Source organism: Colias eurytheme, chromosome 26, assembly GCF_061535395.1.
Source record: "Colias eurytheme isolate Ceu_HAF_F1 chromosome 26, ilColEury1 Martin Lab GWU primary, whole genome shotgun sequence".
In the NCBI taxonomy this organism is placed as follows: Eukaryota; Metazoa; Arthropoda; class Insecta; order Lepidoptera; family Pieridae; genus Colias; species Colias eurytheme.
In genome coordinates, this window is record NC_143005.1 from 7,001,121 (window position 1) to 7,024,690 (window position 23,570).

At 31.8% G+C, this 23,570-nt stretch overlaps 1 protein-coding gene across 1 annotated transcript; it reads right to left on the reverse strand.

Annotated features, from left to right (window-relative positions):
• Window positions 1-489: 489 nt before the first annotated feature.
• On the reverse strand, window positions 490-22,836 carry LOC149897256 (uncharacterized). The gene is made up of 2 exons (XM_090116726.1): window positions 22,171-22,836; window positions 490-1,175 (listed from the first exon to the last, which is right to left on the reverse strand). The coding sequence occupies exons 1-2, from the start codon at window positions 22,637-22,639 to the stop codon at window positions 1,123-1,125; spliced, it is 522 nt and encodes a 173-aa protein (XP_089972852.1). The 5' UTR covers window positions 22,640-22,836; the 3' UTR covers window positions 490-1,122.
• Window positions 22,837-23,570: the final 734 nt, after the last annotated feature.

Consider the following 23,570-nt stretch of genomic DNA (forward strand, 5'->3'; position numbering starts at 1 on the left):
ATAATACAATATGACGTTTATTTTATATGAGTGATTTCAAATGAAGCCCTGATTGAAATATTTTATAGAATCAGCATTGATGTCTTTAGAAATTCAATCTTCAAGGTGCCCTAAGGTGCCCAAATGCCAACAGGTGGCCCTTTTGATATAAACTTAAATCAAAAGGGCCACCAGTTGACATCTCACTAAAAATGTAAATATTTGTATTGTAATTCAATATAATATTGGCTTGAAAGGGTTTTATTTCCGCTCAGAAAGTTTGTGAATAAGGCTGGTTGTACACTGTGTACACATTTTTTAGTAACTTAAAATAACTTAATTAAGGACAGATAATTAGGAAGTTCTCGCTTCAAATAAGCGAGCATATTGCGGAGATCATAGACTAGATTCTACATAAGTGTCAAATTGTATTGTTCTTTTATTTATTATATAAAAAATAGTTGTAACTGTGTGTTGATTGCCTTAGCTTAAGACAATAAAATGAAAAAATCATACTAAACCATATTATTATACATGATTTCAAGTACATTGCCTGTTTGATTTCATTTATTGTTTAGTATTAAAGTACATTTACAGCAATGGTAAGCAAACAGGAGTACCTATATATGGCTACAAGAAATTTGATTATGGCATATGTTTCTTCTTTAAACAAAAAATTAATAAAAAGAGCATTTCAAATTTAATTTAGATACTGCAAATCCTGTATTTATGTTGATTTTTTCTCTATTTTTATTATTAACACATTACAGAAATTAAAACTTTTTAACTAAATAATAAATAAAAAAATTAAGTGCATACAAAAAGACAGGTTCATACATTGATATTTTTCCATAAAAGTTAAGAACAACGCACACTTCGAAAAGTCTAGGGTTCGATTGTTAAATAACAATTTATAATAACATCTTTATGTAGAGATCATTTTATATAAAAAATTAACTAAATCCTACACCTTTAAAATGCCCCTTTAAATAGGGTATGGGCCAAATATTACAAAATTGCCAAAAGCCTCAAATAAAATTTAGTATTTTTAGTAATTTTTAATAATAATCTAAATTTATGACTTCTATACTACTATTAAATATTTATATCTTTCTCTTTAATAATTTAGAGGTTTTATTTTTACTAGTTTTCTTTGTCCGATGCCGGGTCCGAGTGTTTCCGTAACGTCCAATAATCTGAAAATAAGAAAAATAGATTAATTATTGTATTCTAAATAAAACAGTATATAAATTAAAAATATACATAAATCAAAGTTACAAATAACATTTCAATTACATAAGTAAAAAGGGATCGATTTGAATTAACTGTAGAATGTACAATTTTAATTAAAAATTAAGGTTTTTTAATTAAAAATTAAAAACACTTTATTCAGCACCAAGTAAAAAAAAAAACAAAAAACATACAAAAAAATCATCGACCACACAAAAAATACATATAAAAAAATTGTAATGTATCTGAAACCTCTCAAATATTTTAATTATTCCTATTTACATATAGAAATTATATTGTGTATGAGTCGTTTTCAAAATAATTGTACATTACTACAAAATGTTTGTCCCCCTAAAAAATCTTCGAAAAAAATATGGTTACGACTGAAATAAATCATTGTTAACGTTTTACAGACTAAACTTAAGCATACTGCATATCATTTCTGATAAAAAGCAATGAATTGCGATACAAATTCTTATATAAATTTAATGTGAAAATAAAGTAACAAAAAAAGCTCCATACATTTTTTTATTGTCCCCTATGTGGACGACAATGAAAACCAATATTTTTATCAGAATTTTTGTATGAAACTTCCTATTTTTTTGTATCATAATTAAAAAGCAATGTTTGAAGTGTTATATCTGATGGATTAAACTATTTAAATTACCTTAAATAAACGAAGAATTACATATTATAAAAATGTCCCTATCAATCGTTACAATTTCGTGACACTGATTTATTGACATAATTAACCAACTTCTTGTATCACAAAGAAGAGGAATCTAACTCAAATCATTGGCAACACTGGTCATGTCACGAAAAGTAAGGTCACATTAACGCGCCGCCATTTTGTTCGTCGTCCAGACATGGAAGAAGTCCAGTAGTGTGCTGTGCAAAAAATTTAGTTACAATTTCCTAACGACGTATTCTCAACAAAAGTAAGTACATTTTGAAGAATTCACCTACCGCAATTGTAATATACTTAAATTATGACTAGAGTAATAGATTACACTTTCAATCTAATGGTAAATGTGATTATGTTTTGTGTAAAAGTATTTCTTAGGTTATTTTTTACATGTTACTGACGAACAATTTCTTGACATTTACTGACGTCAGTAAATTGTAGACGGTAAAGCTGTGGTCTCATGTGTAAAGTATGAAAATAAGATATTAAAATGTGTGTTAAATTAATGTAACGAATAAAAATAAAGGAGAAAAACAATAAATCTCTCAAGATTATTTTTTTTGTAACTACAGGCCATACTTTTTTAAACCATGATGTAGGGTTAGTAAAGTCGGGCTTAGGGACTTGACTTTTCTTGGGATCTGATAACTTTTTTATAGTGAAAGCGAAAAATATGAAAAGAAAAGGAAAAAACACCTCGAGAAAGTGAAACAAAGACAAAGAAAAATATCAGATCTTAATGACAGTGAAAAATAGAAGAAAAGAAAAGGAAAAGCAAACAGAGAATTATAAAAATTGATTGTTGATTATTTTGTAACTAAAAATATATATTTTTTTTAACTAGTGACTTCTTACTTTTTTATATGTAATATTACCTTATTCTGAATACAGTCTTACTTTTACAACTTCCTGACATTTCCTAACGAAACAGTTTACTGACAATTTCGTGACGTACAAATATTTTGAAAATGACCCGTATATATACAAATACAAACACACGTTTTTTCTCCGTAATATGTTCTAGTCAGACAGGTCAACGAAACCACTGCATCTAAAAGTCAATGGACTTAGAATTTTAGTATTCATTTTATGTATCGTAAAAATTTGTACCCTAAAATACCAATGCATTAAAATTAATTGCTGATCGAAACATTCCTGTACCGATAAACAATAAATTTTGTAAAAAAAAAAAACATTTTTTAGTGGAAGGTTGATTTAATTTGATGACTTTTATGGATTGTAATAAGTGGGATTAAAACTAATAAATTTAATGAAGGAAATATTGTACAAATTTATTTCTACACTAGCTTCCGCCCACGACTTTGTACGTGCATCCCCGTTTTTCCACGTTCCCGCAAGAATTTCGGGAAATCCATTCTTAGCGGATGATAGATGATAACATCTACCTGCATGCCAAATTTCAGCCCGATACGTCTTATGATATTTTGCACGGATTTTCTCGCGTTCTAAAGCTACTTACTTTATATTTCTAGTCATTTTTCACAAATAGATTCATGTTTCCTCTTTTTAAACCTATTTTTTTATAATTCTCGTCTTTGTCAAAATTTCCTAACCATAACAAAAACATCACGTATTGGTTTAGTATTTTTATATTAAAACATTTCACATTGTTTTCTATACGTTTGAATTTTACGATCGCATATTCAACACACAAACTTACGTTCAAGAAATACTAAGTGAAATATTACAATGTATTTCAATTTCATACGTGTGAATCAGATATCAGATAAGATTATTGATAAGGTAACATTTGAAAATAAACCTTAAGTCCTTATTAATACGTTTTAAAATAGGTTTTTATTTTCGAACCCGCCTTTTGTAATATGAATACTGTTATACGAGGCAAGGATTTTGCGTAATGTTTTTGTTATTACTTGTAAAGGTTTTTGAAAAAATCGATGGGAATAGATTGGTCTCATTGTATATATCTATTAAAATAAGTACAAAGAAAATAGGTAATATTTTTTCATAAGAAATCATGGTAACCATTATTTTTTATATTTAAAATGCGGTCTACATTTTTTTTTTCATTTATAAAAATTTTAACTTTACAGTTCAACTATGCAACAACTTGGAATTTAATTTCATTCAATCTATTTAAGTATAAGTTTCATATGAAATACCTAAGGAAAAAATAGAATGAAAATAAAATAAGTAATAATTATAGACCCAATTAATTTATTATACTAAAAATACAAACAATTATCGACGCTAGAAAACAAACACTCAAATGCATCAGAAAAAGCTGATCACACAGAAGTTACAGCTAAATAAAAATCGAAACAAGTCAACGTTCGATTTACACTAAATCATTGCAGCTAACGTCACTTTTAATTAAAAAAAAAACACATCTAAACGTCAGAAAGAGACGGCGATAGAACTCGTTCCGCGGCCCGGCTGACATATTGAAAAAAAAGTACAAAAAATAAAGTGTATTTATTGAACCCCGCTACCTGAGTTACACGTTACTTTGTTGGTCCGTTTTTATTTTTATTTTCAACAGCGACAATGCTATATGTGGTTTTTTACTCTGTTACGGATGGTAAATATTGTAATACGTTCTTGGAAAGTTATGATTTGGCGCGCTTTTCTTCTTTTTGTTTTTTTATTCGTTTCTGTTTTGTTTATGGTAATCGCTTGAGCGGTGTAACTGAGATGCGTTTTAATTGTATGGGACTTTATGAATTTTAAAGTTATACGTACCTAGTATCTTTGGCCGCAAAATTTATGTGTTTTGAGTCAAAATATACATCATGTACCGATTCTACTGCTACGAAGTCCGACACAAAGTAACATATAATTAACATACTTTGGGAAAAAATTATACCTCAGGTATACCTAACAGATATAATATAGCTATTATTAATTCCCTTACAAATTCAATCAATCAAATGTCTTCGAACAAGAAGCCGATTCTGCATTTAAACGTTTTGTATTTTTTAATTTTTTATTTTTGTAATATGTATGCCGATTGTAATTAACTCCGTCCCAGCTTGACCGGTTTAAAGTATGAAAATTAATCGAAACGGGATCAGAAGTACGATAATCCAAGCTATCTGTGTAGTACATTACATCCAAATGAATACATCGAATTTGCATTATTGAAGAACAAACATCCACACATTCAAACATAAACATAAATTATATTAGTACTAAATATTTATTGCCTTATAATTTCTAAGTAAAAATTCCAAAAGAAACATTCCCCGAATCACAACACGATAAAATAAGTATTACAATTGGAGTAATCAATGTATTTAGTTGGAATCGAACCTGCAACCTTCCGAGAAATAACGCTGAGAATTGCAATCAATGTAAAGCGCGTCACACACGGTGAAGATACTATAATATTTTATCTTAAGATACTGTTATATTTTATATTACAGTATCTTAACGCTTCCGGTATCAGCGTTCGGACCATCATTTTTCTTTTTGTCATTGCGTACCACCCACCCCTGTAGAACCGCCATCCTGTTACAAATGACGCGAAATTTTGTAGGTCATTTGTAACAGGATGGCGGTTCTACAGGAGTCTTAGTACGCAATGACAAAAAGAAAAATGATGGTCCGAACGCTGATACCGGATGCGTTAAGATACTGTAATATAAAATATAACAGTATCTTAAGATAAAATCTTCACCGTGTGTGACGCGCTTAACTGTCTGTTAATGATATCTTTGTAGAATTGATTGCATACTTTTTTATATTTTTTGTGTATAAGGAAATGTTGGATTTACGTGTTGAGGTTGTTTCTAACAGCTTATTTTAATGTAGTTAAGACACTGTAATCGACACTTGTAAAAAAAAATATTAAAATGTTTATCTGTTTACTTATTCCGTCTAATCTCTTGAACGGCTCGACGGTTTTTACGAGACTCACTGAGGGACTAACAATTAACATGGACCTTATCCCGGATTACAAAATTGAGAATTAATCTTATACATATATAAAATTCTCGTGTCACAATGTTAGTCTGCATACTCCTCCGAAACGGGTGGACCGATTCTCATGAAATTTTCTGTGCATATCGGGTAAGTCTGAGAATCGGCCAACATCTATTTTTCATATGTACCACGGGCGAAGCCGGGGCGGGCCGCTAGTGTTAGTTTATAATTTGAAGAAAAGATGGTCACACTATAACCTAAATTGAGTTTTAGGTACCCTCAAAACCATATAAATAAACTTGAACCCAAAATTCTGATTCTAATATTATGTTAATTGAGTAAAGCCGCCCTTTGCATCTAATGTCCTGTCTGTGTGTGTGAAATTTGTATTTGTGTTGTATGCAATAAAGATTATAAATAAATAAATAAAATAAATAAATAAATTTAATTAAATACTTTCCTTAATGTTATATTCAGTCGCAAGGTTTGTTAACCTTTTTGAACATAAATCTCAAGTAAGCTCATTAAAATCTTAACATAATAAATGGCGAGAAATGGTATCTAGACTAGACTAGACTAGGTATTCCTGTTTCTAGACTTGTTGAGCTGTTTTCACATCTTGATTTTATGAAAAATCTCTTATTTATTTTATTTATTTATTCATGGTTATATTATTTAGTATTTTATAGTTAAACTAGCGACCCGCCCCGGCTTCGCACGGGTGCAATGCTGATACTAAATACACTACAGAACAAGTCAATAACTGCGTTAAAAACAACCGACTTCAAACTTGCACTTGCAACATTTACAAATACAGACAAAAATGCTCATAAAATAAAAACTACTGGGCCTATCCAAATAAAATTTTTATGGGACCAATTCGACACCATCCCGCATCGAACAAAAAAAGAATCACGTAAATCGGTTCAGAAACCACGGAGTAATCGGTGTACATACATAAAAAAAAAAAAAAAAAAACATACCGGCCGAATTGATAACCTCCTCCTTTTTTTTGAAGTCGGTTAAAAACTGTGAACGTTGTATATAAAAACATAGCGGCCCGCTCCGACTTCGTATAGATAGCCTGGCGGCCGGCCGGTACCGCCGCAAACGCTACGTCCCGCAATTTTTAAATCTGTAATATCTTCGAAAATATTCACTTAAATCATACGGTGTAAAGGGCCATATAGATCTATATTAAACGAACAATGTATTCAAGGTATTTAATTGGTTAAGGATTAATGCTGTATTGGTTAAAATCGCATCGAAAATTAGCCATTATTTTTCGTAAAAAGTAAATGACAAAAAAATGTTATTGTGGGTTACCCATAAGAGATAGACATATACCATCGCGGACTTTTCTATAGACCTTTTCAATGTGTATAATACTTAGTACATTATTTTGATAAAACTCGTAGGGTTCAGCCTGCGTTTGCAATGTAAGCGGAAAAAATGTAATTTTTTACGACATCACTTTAGAAACCTCAAAAATAACAGTACTTCTCCACTATTTAATGGATGTTATTATACATATAAACCTTCCTCTTGAATCACTCTATCTATTAAAAAAAACCGCATCAAAATCCGTTGCGTAGTTTCAAAGATTTAAGCGTACAAAGGGACATAGGGACATAGGGACAGGGAAATCGACTTTGTTTTATACTATGTAGTGATAGTGATGATAGTGATGGTTTCAATCAGAATTCGTTGCGGGTTAAAAAGACTGAATTTTAATTTATAATATGTATAACGATTGTACATATTATGTACCAACTAATTCCGTGCAATCTCTGAGATTAATTTATTTTAATTACCTTTTAATTATTAAATATATAAATTAATTTCTATAATTATGCATAAGTTCTAATTGTCAATTTTAAAAACACAATCCACTTTACACATTTTGGTAGAATTTGGATACCTAACATCTTATTCAAGGAATTTTAAACCACATCGTCTTATCTCTACTGTTTTATACAGGGTGTCCCACTATTGGTATACTAAGCGCGAAGGAACTTGTAGTTTTGCATACACTGATCACGTAAAAAATACTTTAAAAAAAAATTACGTCCAAAATTTTTTGCTAAATTTTTCCTGAAAATCCATGTTTTCTTCTCTAGCTTCGCGTAGCCGGCATATACCGCTTCTCTAATATGAGCATTTTATCTATGAAAACATAATCTTAAACGATAGCTCACGTGCTGGTGGCAAAGTTGGGCGGCTCGCTTGTTATGGGTGTACACATAGAGTTTTAAGAATTCATCTATTTGAAAGAAAAATGCGTCTGGAATTTTTTAATTATTTTTTACGTACTCAGCGTATGCAAAACTATTACCTCCTTTGAGCTTAGTATACCAACAGTGGGACACCCTGTATAAATATTTATCAATCGAAAATATTGAACATTATGGGAGCAGTGGCACGCACGTATTTAAATAATTTACTGCCAGGAGCTAAATACCTGGATAATTTTTAGGGACAGGCATGTGACGTCAGCCTGGAGGTATTTATGATATATAGAATCTGGGAATAGGTTGAATTAGGAGCTAATGTATTCGAGAATTATATCGAGAATAAACGCAGGAAGTTTTTAGAATGCTTATAAAAAGATAACAAGCACGAAGCATCTTTGAGAATGTGTGAAAACTATCAAGCTTTTTTACAATAAATATTTTATTTTGTTTTATAATTAATATCAGAAACTTCATTAAATATGCCTCAATGGTCATTGAATATATCACGGGATTACAAATTACAAAAAAAAAACACCATGTAGTTAACAAAAAACGTCTCACACAGAAAAAAAAACATTTTTTCATCTAATTGAAAATGACGCATGAATAAATTGAATAATTAAAAATAACGCCGACACTCGCTTGGCCGCGTCCGCGCTTATTTAACAAGATTAAACTTTTTTCCTTTACCTGTGTCCAATTTTATGGTCCTTCGAGCCGGGTGTGGGATGCGTTTCAACATTTGAATAAATAAATCAGCGTTTAAGATATGTAAATTGCAATGTATTCGAGTGGTTTAATTTCGATTGGATCACGTGCAAAGGAATGAAGCTTTTTGGTACAGTAGTGTGGTTTTTTGAGAGGTTCGGGTTTAAACTGAGACCTGAGATTGATTAAAGGTTAATTTTTGATTCGGCATTCTACTAACTTTACCTACTTGACATCAGTGATCTCCTTATTTTACTTTTTAAGAAATTATAAGAAATTATTACACTAGATTTCGAACTTTTAAATATAAATTACGTGTACGAAGTTATGTTTCAAATAAATGCCTATGCATTTATTTATTTATTAAGCCCAACCAACAGTAAATACATACAAATCTTGCAAGCTTAAATCTAGAAGTATATAAATGGTAAGGATGTATCCACCAATTATAGGTAAGGACAATTCATTTATTATAAACTATATACTATATACAATATCATAAACTTACTTAAATAAGTTAAATTGTACCAACTAAATCAACATAGCGCTTCTTATGTTAATTTATTGTTATGACTAACGTAATTTAGCACCATAATTTAAAAATAGTATTTCTGTATTTTTGTAACATTATTCCTATAGCTACCAGATATGCAATATGCAGTTTTGGAAATTTTGAAGTTTTTTTTTTTTTTTAATGAAAACACGACATATTTTTTTCGAATTACCAGGCTAAAGAAAAATATTTTATTACAATTTTACTACAATTTTATATCTTTATACATATACTCACATGCGAATTAATACCAAACAAAGTCGAAAGATAGTGTATGTATACGATTTACTAGCACCGTTAAGGTGAACAACCCGTGTTTCTTGTATTTGGCCCGGCATATATCGTATTATGCTAAGCAGATACGAATATTTTTGAATAATAATATCAATATTTGGATACACAGATTGTAAGCAGAGTAATTATTTTAATAGTAAACAATAACTAGTATGATTCTAGTTTAAGGAATTAGAAGCTTTCTCCTATAAAAACTAAATATTGAAATGATAAACTACCAAATTATTTTTATTTTTTAATTTGTAACCCTTAAATTGTATCTGAGAACATTTACAGGTTTAATGCAAGCTTAAAAAAATCCAGCTTATACATAAATTTTATGACATTCTCAATTAAAACATTACCTTCCTATAAGTACATACAAATAAATACAATATATTTTTTTACACAAATCACCAGAAGACTACTTATTTTTAACTAAATCTATGTGTCGAGTGTTAACTATACTGACTTGGAAAACTGTCAGTACGGTTTTCCGATACGATATGTTATCGCAAGAAATGAGGAACTCCTTGTATAAACGCGGTCGGTCGTTGAACCGATTTTCCATAGTCCATATATTTTGTGCTCTGTGGAAATGTTTAAATTTAGAATACCACCGTTTTTTACGATTCTCATTCGAAATTTGAATTTTTAAAATAAAATATGATCTGTGTATAATTAAAACTTTAAAAGATCGTTCTGCACGACTAATGTCACTCATTCATATTTAACTTGATAGATATTCACACATGACAACCTGTCATATTATGTAGAGTGAAATGTCAAGTGAGTCAGGGACATTAAAAAAATAGAATTAAAATTTGAATTCCGATTATGTTCCGTCCACACGCGATAGGTACAATGCGTTCCAAACTTGACTAGAGGCCTCGTATACATCGTTCAGATTACATTGAATTTTCATTACAGTTCCTCCCTTGACAGTTCCTCATCAGTCATGAAATAATAGGCAGACCTGTCACCTATTCATCCATACAGCGGATGAGATACATGCACGGGAAATCTTACCATTCAATTTGTAAAACGCGGCCTAATAAATTGTGACAGTACATAATAAATAAATAAGACGTCATACAAATCAATCAATGTGTCATGTACGATTACTAAATTGCACTAATAATTCACTCGAACATGCACATTAAGATTCTTGTCATTACCAAAGTTTTTTGGTGGCGTGAGATCATTCTTAAGCGTAAGCGCTTTCACGAAATTCGTTCCGTGTTCACTAAAATTGATTGAGGTCCCGCTAACATGGAACGCGTCCGAAATTTAAAATTCGAACACGTGAATTCTTTTGTTTTTAAACTGAACGCGTAATTTATAATATCAGCAGCGCAAACACGAAAACATTCGAAATTGAAAAGTTTAGAATTAGAATGTCCATTGTCCACTGCAACATTTAAAATTGGCTATTGGCCAACATTCCGATGTTCAATAACAATTTCGAAAAGTGGAGCCAAAATTATTGTAGGCGTTTTGTTTCTCTTATTCTGACAGACGCTTTGGAAAATTTAAAATAACGTAAAGTCCATGAAGCGAAGAATTGTATCAGACCAGCCAATGGGAGGAGAGCATTAGTATTCTCCCATAGGGCACGGTAGCCCGACTTCCCACCGACACGCTCCTTGCTTCGTTTCGGTCGAAGGAACAACGGAATTTTAAAAAATTATTCTTTTGTAGACCTATTTTAAAGCGGCTGTTTCAAGGATATTCCGTGTAATAAATTAGACATGGAAGAACTATCTATGTAAATGTTTTTTTTTCTTGTATCATCTGTTTAACTTCATCATAAGCAAATAGGCAATGATTCCACAAATGTGGAGCATTTCTATAATCTGATCGGTTAGTCACTTTAATTAAAAATTAAAATTGTGAGTAACTAAAACGTTTTTGACCGACTGGAGCTTTTTATTAAAATCTTTATGGGGCGTTTCAAACATCATTTGCAAAACACGTCATTGACGACATTGACAATGACGTGTTGGCCTTTTTTTAATTTGACTACTAATTACTCTACTCGACTGAAACCCCATAATTTTTTCAATGTTAATTATAATAAGAAATATAAAAAATGACTGACTCACAGGATAATATTACGTCGAATTTTATATCTCCCGACTACTGAACATAAAAACACTTGTATGTACAGCAGTAAAAAGTGGTAGGTCGTTGCTCTTAGATGGCATCATACCATAATTACGTGGTAGAACATGTTAGTTTATATATTGAAGTTAGAAATTACGACAGTACATGGTAGAAAAAATTATATTAATAGTTGTACAATAAGTACCACAAGTTAATTATAGGTATTGCTGTTTTATTTTCCTCTAACTCTAACATTGGGGGGTCTTATTTTTTGTATGAAAAGAAATGATAAATATTGCAAGAATATTTTTCTCAAACACTTCTAGAAAGCTGAATTTTTAATCGAAACTCTAAGCTCCCAAGTTTGATTCACCATTCTGAAACTTCCATTAAAAATATATTGCTCGAATTACATTTGTGACGCCTCAGAGGCTAAGCGAAATTAGATGAAATTTCACAAAAGGATAGACCATCCATTGAAATTACTATATTCTATTCCTATTCTACTATTCCAGTATTGCGGAAACGAGATCAAAAGAACGTAAGATGAACAAAGGAAATTAAATCTACCTTAAATCTTCCTTTTTGTCAAAAAATTATAAAAATTGTAAGGTTTTGCATTGTAATTTGTAATACTCGTACAATAATTTAAATAGGTATATTATTAACAAAGGTATGTAATAGTAGAGTAAATTTTATTTTAATTTTTTTTCTTCCTGCAACACCTCGATTCTAGGAGTACTCCATACCCATAGGTTAGCTGTTAACAAAAGTACCTAAGTAACAATATGTTGGGCTCTCTGAAACTACATAATCTGTAGGTATAGAAAATTGTTTATTTATATATTTGTATATATGTATCCAGGTAATATTTAACTATTCTGTCGAAATTTCCAAATCAGTTATACTTATAGGTAGGTGACATTTGGATTTTCATAGTAACTAAGACCTTTTATGTAGGTACTGTATTACGTATCACTTACTTACCAGCCGATAATTTTATATCAAATTGATGACATATCAGTTAATTTTACCTCAGAGGGTCATCGGTTCGATTTCGGACATGTCAGTACATGCTGATGACATAACACCTTCGTGACTCACGAGAATCGAACCTGCTATGACTCAGATCACACCATATTCGTTGAGGTATTTGAAAACAAAACGATCGGTAGGTTATTTTTTTTACATAATTCAAATTGAAACAGACAAAGGAAAATTTTAAATAGTATATCTTTAAATTATTTTCTCCGTTTGTTCATTTTTTTCATAATTTACAAAAATCAACTTAGGAGTTCAAATTGTTCCTATAAAATAATATTTTAGTAAGGTATCTGGTACCAAATTTTCTCATGTGTTGAGAATCACTCATTTCACTCAAGACCAAGTATTTATATGCAGGAAAACCCTTAAATATATTTTTTCTTATGCAAGTGAAGCCGCAAGCACACCTTGTATTACAATTTAGCAATATATGTCAAGTGGGGCACACCCACGGCGATGTTTGTATGTCTGTTTATCTTGTATGTTTATTACGTGTTTACTCAAATCGTATTCGATATTAACAAGCGTGCCTTTGCGTTGTTTGTTTACTTACAAATCATTACATACTAGGTACACCTACCCGGGTTTGTCTGGGATTAAAAAAAAACAAATTTTGATAGAGACCTTACCACTGAATAAGGTAGCTTAAGAGGCAGTAGGAACGCTCAGAATAGCTAGCTAGTTTCTAATTGGTTTAGATGAGAAATCTATACTAATATTATAAAGCTGAAGAGTTTGTTTGTTTGTTTGTTTGTTTGTTTGAACGCGCTAATCTCGGGAACTACTGGGCTTCTTTCGGTGTTAGATAGCTCATTTATCGAGGCTATAGGCTATCATCACGCTACGACCAACAGGAGAGGAGCCACGGGGGTGAAACCGGGCGGAGCGGCTAGTTAATAATAAGTGACTTAACAGTTTAGTTGTGTGGAATTCATGAGAACACAACTCAACAAAGTAGTTCAGTCGATACGAAAATTATATGTTTGCGCGATCCCTAATATAAATAATTGTGATGTTTTATTTCCATGCTAAACTATTTATTTATGAAAGTTACTATCTAAGTATCTGTTACTAATTTGAATTTTATACCAACAGGTGTTCCAAAATACATGGGGGTTGAAATATAAGCAATAAACATAAGTACATACAAACTAAATTTATAATCATCACTGCGAAGAGTAAGATGTCGAGTATTTTTAAGGTAATAAGAAGTAATAAACGTACTAACAAACTAACAAACTTATTTTTATCAGCACTAGAATATGGCTAGTGCATTTGACGTCTCGATGTCTGGATCATATTAAGGTCAGTAAAATTGATAAGAACTACAAATATTTGGTGCAAAGTAAATGCTTGCGAAGCTGATAACGTGATAGGAGGTAAATAAATAAAATATTTGGAATTTTACCCGACTGTGACAAAAAGAGTTACTTATTTGTATTTTTATGATTGTATTATTTTGTTATTACTCATGTTATTAATTAAATAAGTTTTTACTTTACGACTAGCTTTCCGCCTGAGGCTTCGCCCGCGTTTTAAAAAAAAACCCGCATAGTTCCCGTTCCCGTGGGATTTCCGGGATAAAACCTAGCCTATGTCACTCAGAAATGATGTAGCTTTCCAACAGTGAAAGAATTTTTCAAATCTGCCAAGTAGTTTCGGAGCCTATTCAATTCATACAAACAAATAAACAAACAAAAAATCAAACCTTTCCTCTTTATAATATATTTTGTATAGATGTATAGATGTATAGAAAAAGAAACGAATTAAAAAATTTAGTTTCTTGAACGACATTGTGTGAATTAAGTTTACCTATATGATGACATTCTAGTAGGTAAATATTTACCTTTGAATGGATTTTGAGCTGGTTTAGTAATTTATTTTTCATTTTTATGGGATTCGAACTCTACACCACTGAATTGTAGACGAGGCAATTACTTCGGTTGGTACAAAATCATCATCTTTTGTGTTGTAGGACTAAATGTAAAAGTCATGTAAATTAATGCCAATATGTATATTAATAAAACTATTAGAATCGTTTTTTATTATACAGTTATTTTGAATAATTAACACACTATAAACAGATTCGCAATGTGTTAATTATAATATTTTATCAATTAAAATTTATACAGCCGTACAAATAAACGAGTTATAACATTTTATGAAAAGAATAAACTAAGAATAAGGAAAAATCATACAAATAAACACGTAATAAATGAAATCTAGTATAACTTCGTAATAAGTATTCATACTAATGCTATTTCGTCCTTATTCCGGCTACCACCCTAGTATAAGTCTGACATAACTGAGTTATAACGTATTTTTTAGTACATTGTGCTGTGTTTTACAAGTTTTAGAACCTATTTTCAATCTAAATTTGAGATAATAGCAATGAGAGTAATACGAGAAGTAGAAAAAGTTGAGCAAATTAATAATTTCATTACGTACCTATTGAAACGGAAAATTTAGTATGAAATGTCAAAATATACGAAATTATGAAAAACCCTTTTGATATTTATAATGATTTATTTATTTACGACATGCGCCAAACCATACATACATAAAACACTTATTTCTAAACTTATCACAATAATATAAACTTTCGTTGAAAATATAAATCTTATAAGCTTGGAGTTGTATGTTTTGAGTACCAGTTATTTGGCAACTCTCTATCTCAAGGTGGGTTTATCTTCTGTTCTCCGGATATTGAATAGGGTTCTCTTTCATTTGCTTGCATATTTAATGATATATTTAAATTATTTCAAATAAATATTTAAAAAATAAATAAACAGAACATCGTATGATGAAACTTCACAACAAATTCGACGAAGTCAAACGAGCGTCAAAATGACAGCACCAAGGTTTAACCGTAGACAATTTCAATGTTTTTCATAATTTTGTGAATGAATTGCTACGTTGCCGCTCCGCGCCTATTGCATAGCGTGACCATAGTTACATCGACGTTATTCCAAATTTATTTGTAAGAAATTATGACATCCTTATTCTTTATTTATTCTTATCATATCTATGCATTGCATAAGGTTTGAATAAGCAAGTTTTTATTTGTACGGCTGTAGAGTGTTTTTATTGATCTGTCCTGCTTTATGTAGAAAAACAAAATTATTAAATCGATGTTATGCTTTTATATAACAGTGATTTTAATTTGATAGAAATATCAGATTTAATTGTTTAGTTTTTTAGGGTTGTTGAAATAGTTTTGTTTTGTCGTGTTATCTCACTAGTTGAGTAACAAATTCGTAATTCGTATGATACAGGCATTTAACATATACATCTTATTAGGGATGTAACGATACATGATTTTGCAGATACGATACCGATACCGATATTTGTAGTAATGTATCGGCGATACCGATACCGATACCGATATCGATGACTTGGTAGAAAAATAAATAGCGAATTATGCATAAAAAGTTACCAACATTTAACAGAGACTCAACTGTTAATTGTATTCTTTTAAATAAAAATGCCAAATCAAAAAACAACAAAACCATTTATTTTAGTACATATTATTATTTTGCAAAGTCAGTTAAACTTTAAGTAATACACATACAATCAGTACCTAATAAAAGTTTACTATTGGTAGTTTTTTCAGAAAACAAAGTGCGCACGCGCGGGCGGCCTCCCGCATCGTTCATTGAGCGCGGTTTTTTGAATTGTTTGATATCGGTATCGGTTGTTTTATTATCGGCGATACCGATATATCGGCTTGCCGATTATATCGGCCGATATATCGGTATCGGTATCGTTACATCCCTACATCTTATATATAAAATTCTCGTGTCACAATGTTAGTCTGCATTCTCCTACGAAACGGGTGGACCGATTCTCATGAAATTTTCTTATATATAAAATTCTCGTGTCACAATGTTAGTCTGCATACTCCTCCGAAACGGGTGGACCGATTCTCATGAAATTTTCTGTGCATATCGGGTAAGTCTGAGAATCGGCCAACATCTATTTTTCATATGTACCACGGGCGAAGCCGGGGCGGGCCGCTAGTAATATATAAATTTGAAATTATGTATAAAATGTTGTGTTCAACTAATCAGGTGCTTTATAATTTTTAAGTGTTCCCATGAATTTCTCTTTTATTTTACTGTTACATCACAAGTCGAATTTATTTTCGTAAAATAACACCATGCGATGCCTAACAAAAAATAACATCGAGATCATTGAGGTATTATTATAGAGAGGACACCACAAACAAAATCTGTGCGACAAGCGCGGCGGCGCGGAGCGGCTAGTGAGTCATACAATATGCAAATATTCTGCTTATTATTACTTATAAATTAAAACCAATCAATGTAACAAATAAATATTGTTTATCATATTAAAAAAATATGAATAAACTTATCAATTAAAACCAATCAATGTAACAATAAAAAATGGTTTGAGACGATTGACTCTAACTCGTGTTAGAAAAAGTGTAGTAGCGATGGCCTCTCTAGTACGTAGTACATAGTAACTCAATGATCGAGATATCTATCTCTACATTATATAATCCTACACACCATGGCTAGTCAAAAAAACCCCATAGACAATTACGCCACATTTCACCAAGGTCATTACCCCAATAAATCGGTCCCATCTCCGCAGTGACATGGCATTTCATCTCCGAACATAGCCTCTATTTCCAGGTGTTAAGGTCCTCAAAAAAACATATGTTGTTAGATGACGTCACAGGTGATTGAACCCGATTGGGCCATGGATTGAATCACAATTACCAAATTGGATTTAATTGACTTCCTATCAGTGTGAGGAAACGAAAATTCATTGTGACAAGTTAACATGTGGATTGACTAGCTCCTGCCCGCGACGTGGGCTGCAATTTAAAAAGTAGGTAGGTACGTAGCCCGCATGAAGTACGAACTATGAACTTATGAAGATCCTGCAGCTTGAGTCTTGACTTCTTTAGTAGGTACCCGGATATAAATTTTAATTCGTTATTTCAGTTTATCTATCAAATCAACAATGTGTTGAAATAAATAATGTATAAAAAAGAGATTTTATTGTTTTTTAGGGGAAATGGTTAATATACCTAATTGAAATTTTTATCAAGTGTAGGTACCTATTACCTACAAACTATGTTTTGATTACGAATATGGATTAATTCAAAATTGTACATACCTACTATTCATATTCAATTATCAATTAACGTGTAATATTAATAATGAATAAATGATTTTATATTAATAAATCACTGTCTTATTTGTCTTCCCTATCTCAAATACAACAATAAAGTGCATAGGTACGTCTATTGTAGGTATACTACGTAATAAAAAAATACGAAAATAGGAAACAGATGTATGAACTATGTACCTAATTACCTATTAATACATACATGAATAATACCACAGACTAATAATAATATACTACGTATACAAATAATACTATACTTAAAACAACATAAATCTCCATCAATTAAAAGATATTCTTGTCAGTTTTAATTGGCTTACAAAGGGATGGAAGTGTCAAACACTAAACTCTAGAATCCGGGTTTCGCCATATTAAATCACTCAGTGGCAGGCGGATATGGAAGTCCCTTTTTAGGGTTCCGTAGCCAAAATGGCAAAAACGGAACCCTTATAGTTTCGTCATGTCCGTCTGTCCGTCTGTCCGTCTGTCCGTCTGTCACAGCCGATTTACTCGGAAACTATAAGTACTACAGTGATGAAATTTGATGGGAATATGTGTTGTATGAACCGCTACAAAAATATGACACTAAATAGTAAAAAAAAAGAATTGGGGGTGGGGCCCCCCATACATGTAACTGAGGGATGAAATTTTTTTTTTCGATGTACATACCCGTGTGGGGTATCAATGGAAAGGTCTTTTAAAATGATATAAAGTTTTCTAAAAAACATTTTTCTTAAAGTGAACGGTTTTTGAGATATCAGCTCTCAAAGTCGTAAAAAGTATGTCCCCCCCCCTCTATTTTTATAACTACGGGGTATAAAATTCTAAAAAAAATAGAGGTGATGCATGCTAATTAACTCTTTCAACGATTTTTGGTTTGATCAAAGTATCTCTTATAGTTTTTGAGATAGGTTGATTTAACTGTAATTTATTATATTTGCTGCTACGGAACCCTTTGTGCGCGAGCCCGACTCGCACTTGGCCGGTTTTATTTGTTATTGCACGCCTCATAAGCGAAGCGTTGAGGTGGGTACTACTGTCGCTTCGCGCAAAACATCTGATTTTTCAAACTTAAAATGTCTTTATGTATCATACATTGCACTTGTAAGATAATACATACACACACATATTAAGAAAAAACACTATTTTTAACGTTCATGATATTTTTGATGTCATTTTTGTTATTTAAACTAGTTAAAAAACAGTTTAAAAAAGTTCTGTCTTGGACGTCCGTGTGTCTGTATGTGCGGATCCTTTTTCTTGTTAACACGATAGCGACCGAAATACTTTACTAATCGAATCTTTTTTTTTCTCTTACGCTTGCGTATGCTCAGGAATAGAACCCTTTCATTTTTCAGGGTCTGATTCGATGTGGTTTAATTGTTATTAAATAAACAAAAAAAAACTCGGCTGTTTTTTTTTTTTTTTTTTTGAAGTGAATTTTTATATTTTTATTGAAATTGATTCCAGAAGATTACTGGGAACTTTAAAAATTCATTTTGTTACTTTTATTAGTAGGTACGATCCTTATAAGTATTTTAGTGTATTCAACCAACTTAAAAAAGTGTGACTATTTTACAACAATTTGAATATGAATTGTATTATTGTATACAATATCGAAGCTTTTTAAGAAATGTATAAAATACTTTTTTAAGAATTATTATCATACATAATATTATGTTACCGGCAATATATTAAAACCGGCATTGTATGCAATTCTTAGTAAATGTATGTTATTCCGAGAAACAGTCGGAATGAAATAAATTAAATTCGTCACATTACCTACTTATATCTTTAAATCTGAACTTTTCCTAAGTAGCAAACACATTTGCAAATGTGGGTGGTTTTTGGGGTAGCTATTAACCAATATGAGGTCAAAACTAAAATCCAAGATGGCGCCGACGAAAATTTGAAATCTTTTCGTCATGGGTGTCATTTTCATGGTTTTTGGGGTAGCTATTAACGAATATGAGGTCAAAACTATAATCCAAGATGGCGCTGATGAAAATTTGACTTTTTTTCGTGATGGGTGTCATTTTCATGGTTTTTGGGGTAGCTATTAACGAATATGAGGTCAAAACTAAAATCCAAGATGGCGCCGACAAAAAATTTACATCTTTTCGTCATGGGTGTCATTTTCATGGTTTTTGGGGTAGCTATTAAACAATATGAGGTCAAAATTAAAATTCAAGATGGCGCCGACGAAAATTTTACACATTTTCGTCATGGGTGTCATTTTCATGGTTATTGGGGTAGCTATTAACCAATATGAGGTCAAAACTAAAATCCAAGATGGCGCCGACGAAAATTTTACATATTTTCGTCATGGGTGTCATTTTCATGGTTATTGGGGTATCTATTAACCAATATGAGGTCAAAACTAAAATTCAATATGGCGCCGACGAAAATTTTACATCTTTTTTCTCTTACGCTTGAGTATGCTCAGGAATAGAACCCTTTCATTTTTCAGGGTCTGATTCGATGTGGTTTAATTGTTATTAAATAAACAAAAATAATAATTAATAAATAATTATTAAAAAAAATTATGAGGCGTGCACTTTTGGATTTTCCAAACTATTTTATACAATAATTTATAGAATAGATTTTGAAATACAGTTAACATAGTGCTACTTTTTTTCATAATTAATTAATGGTAATTTTACAGGATAACTACATATTTAGTAATAATATATGCTATTAGTTTCACAAAATATTAGGTAGGTACGTAACCTACTATCTATAATCGCAATTACATTGAAATAAATTTCACTGCTTTTACGTAATTGTAACATAAACAAAACTTCACATAACATTACAAATAATTAGATAATTTTATCAATCAGTTAAAAGAACCATTTAATAAAATTCATTTACCAACAATTGTTTATCCGTAAGATGCAATGAACTTAGACCCGCGAGTCGATTGTCTTTATGATAATGGTTGACTTGCATTACATATAAAGAGCTTGTTTTAAATGCATCCATTTTGTTTGCACGCGATTATGTGCCATATTATAACGGAATAAGTATCGTTTTATATTGTGCTTGTAGTAGATAGGTCTATCAAAATCGGTAACATGGTACACGGTTTAACAGTTACATATATCTATATATGTTTAACTCTATCTAAAAGGTTTTGCTAAGAGCATGGACGTATAAAAAAAGACGGACGCCGTATTACGAACAAACAACGTGAAGCCACCATAGTAAGCTAGCGATCGTGTAAAGACCATAAACACGCACACACTCTCACCATAGTAAGCTAGTCGGCCGACATTACGTCGTGAACTACCGACTGATTAACTGCGTCACTGTTTCACAAAAAATATTTAAAATGCCGTCTTGCGTGGTTAAATTGTGTTGCAACAGTACAATTTTAAATAACAAAACACAAGGGATTACATTCCACAGGGAAGCAAGTTATTTCTTTTATGTTTTATTGACAAAATTATTACGGCAAAATTTATAGAAAAAAATATTGTCATCAACACAGCTGTTGCCATGGCAACATGGCACACACACATGGATGTTTCGCCGCCATTACTAGGCTTCACTCAATGTTTAGGCGATATACCGTCCGTCTTTTTTTATACGTCCATGGCTAAGAGATTAAATAACAAGTCTTTGTGCCAAGTGCCAAATTCATCTGTTGTTTATTTCATAAACTTTACAATATAATTTTTTTAATACAATTTTTTTTTTCATGTAGGTTATAAGGTTTACAATTTATGAAAGATTATAAGGAATATTAATTCAGCTTTTCGAAAAATCATAATTTATATTGTTGGTAACCAATGTTACCTACTACCAATCCTACTACATTATTGAAATCTATGGTGAGCTATAAACTTATGTCGATATTTCAAACCGCATATTATTATGTAAAAAAAAGTACTTATGTATTTGTAAAAAGCAGGTGTAATTTACAATTTTGTAACCCACATTGAATAAGGAAATAACACACTGCCATAAATTTTAACCGGTTTTTAGGTAAATGTCGATTTTCATATGATGTACCTAACCTACTCCTTATTGGAGATACATAAATATTAATATATTGCAAATATTTCTCATAAATATTGCTTTTTTGCTGATTACGTAATCGTTCTAACAAAAAAACATAATGTTTATAATATTATGTAATATGTTCTTTGATAAAATAAAAAAAATAAACATTTTACCAACCACTATTATAATCTGATATTTTAATATATTTTGTTAAACAAATATAAATGACTACACAATAGGTATCTTAAACTTTCATGTTTTATTTTGTTAAAAAAGTGGTAACTAACCTGTCATTTGCAGCTGTCTCCTAGACGCGGGGGTTTTAGGCGTCCGCGGGGTCCTAGACGCTTTAGGCGTCCTAGGAGTTCTGGGCGTCCTTGGTGAGCTACCAGCACTGCTACGCCTCGACGGGGACCCCAGCCGCAAATCCGTATTTTCTACACAAGCTAGCGCCTCCACACCAGTCCTTGGGCTACCGTTTTCCTTATTTTCTTCACTGAATTTCACAGGCGAATCCAATTTTGTCGGCTTGTACGGACACTCAGTTTCAATGTCAAAGTTAAACCTCCGTATGAAACGCTTCCTATCCCTGGCGTACTGTTCCGCCATCAAACGGCGCGTTTCATCCCTATCCGGAGCTCCAAATAAACATTTGCAGCTACCCCGTCTCCTTCTAGGCGTATTCGTGTTCCTCAGAGCCATCCCTGCTGCTATTTCCAACCTCCTTTGCTTCGGTGTACGTCCGTTAGCAGCCATGCTTAAATGTCAGGTGAGCTCCGACTGGTTCAGAGAAACATCTGACTAATAATCTCCCGAGAGAAAACAGCTGTCAGGTAGTAGGGGAGTGCGGGGGCGGCGAGAGCACCTGGCTAGCAAAACCGCGCCAAACCTAACCTAAAAGCCGGCGTGGCGTGCGCGCGTTCTTGCCGACCGAGTACGACTGACGCTTCGTTTCCCGCGCATCGCGGCGTGCGCCGATTTTGGCAGTCACTTGGCGCGCAAACCCTCGAAACAACAATAGTCCCAAGGACGCTTTTTGTACGTCTCGGGATACAGGTGTACTTCTCAAAGGGGCGTCGTAAACTCAATGACATCGTAAAAGTGACTTATTATTAGATAAAAGGTATGTCACGCTGTTATCAGGTGGATGGTGATAAACGTTACGTAATTAGTTTCGGTCGAGTTTGGACAATACGTTATATAAAACAATTCAATTCTTTATCTAGGTTATTGACATTGAAATATTTGAGAAGGGTTTTGAGATAATAATAGAACAGAAGTTAACAGATAAAAATATAACAAGTCCACTTGAAATATGTATAAGGAAATATTGGTCTAGTAGGTATGCCTGATTGTAATAACTAATAATCATATTAGGTACCTATGTACCTATATCTATTATCTGCTGATCGTATAACGAATAATTGATACAAAATTGAAAATACTTTATGTCCGTTGTCATTATACCTAGGTATCTAGCTGATACATACCTGCCTTGTTTCATTAATTCAAAGTTAGTTCATGACATCATAATATTATGAGTAAACAATTTAAACCGCTGGGTGTAGGTAAAAACTACAAAGAATAGAAAAACACATGTACCTACTGTTTAAATTTAAATATTAAGTATACCTATCAGTAACGATTAGTAATAGAATGTCCGATAGAAACTCGGAGGCATAGAAAA

Bases quoted from the DNA above. Each gene is read 5' to 3' on its own strand.
- LOC149897256 (XM_090116726.1), bottom strand. From the start codon at position 22,639: ATGGCTGCTAACGGACGTACACCGAAGCAAAGGAGGTTGGAAATAGCA. The intron at 1,176-22,170 runs GTTAGTTACCAC...TCTTATTTTCAG, and splicing joins GAGACAGCTGCAAATGACAG to ATTATTGGACGTTACGGAAA.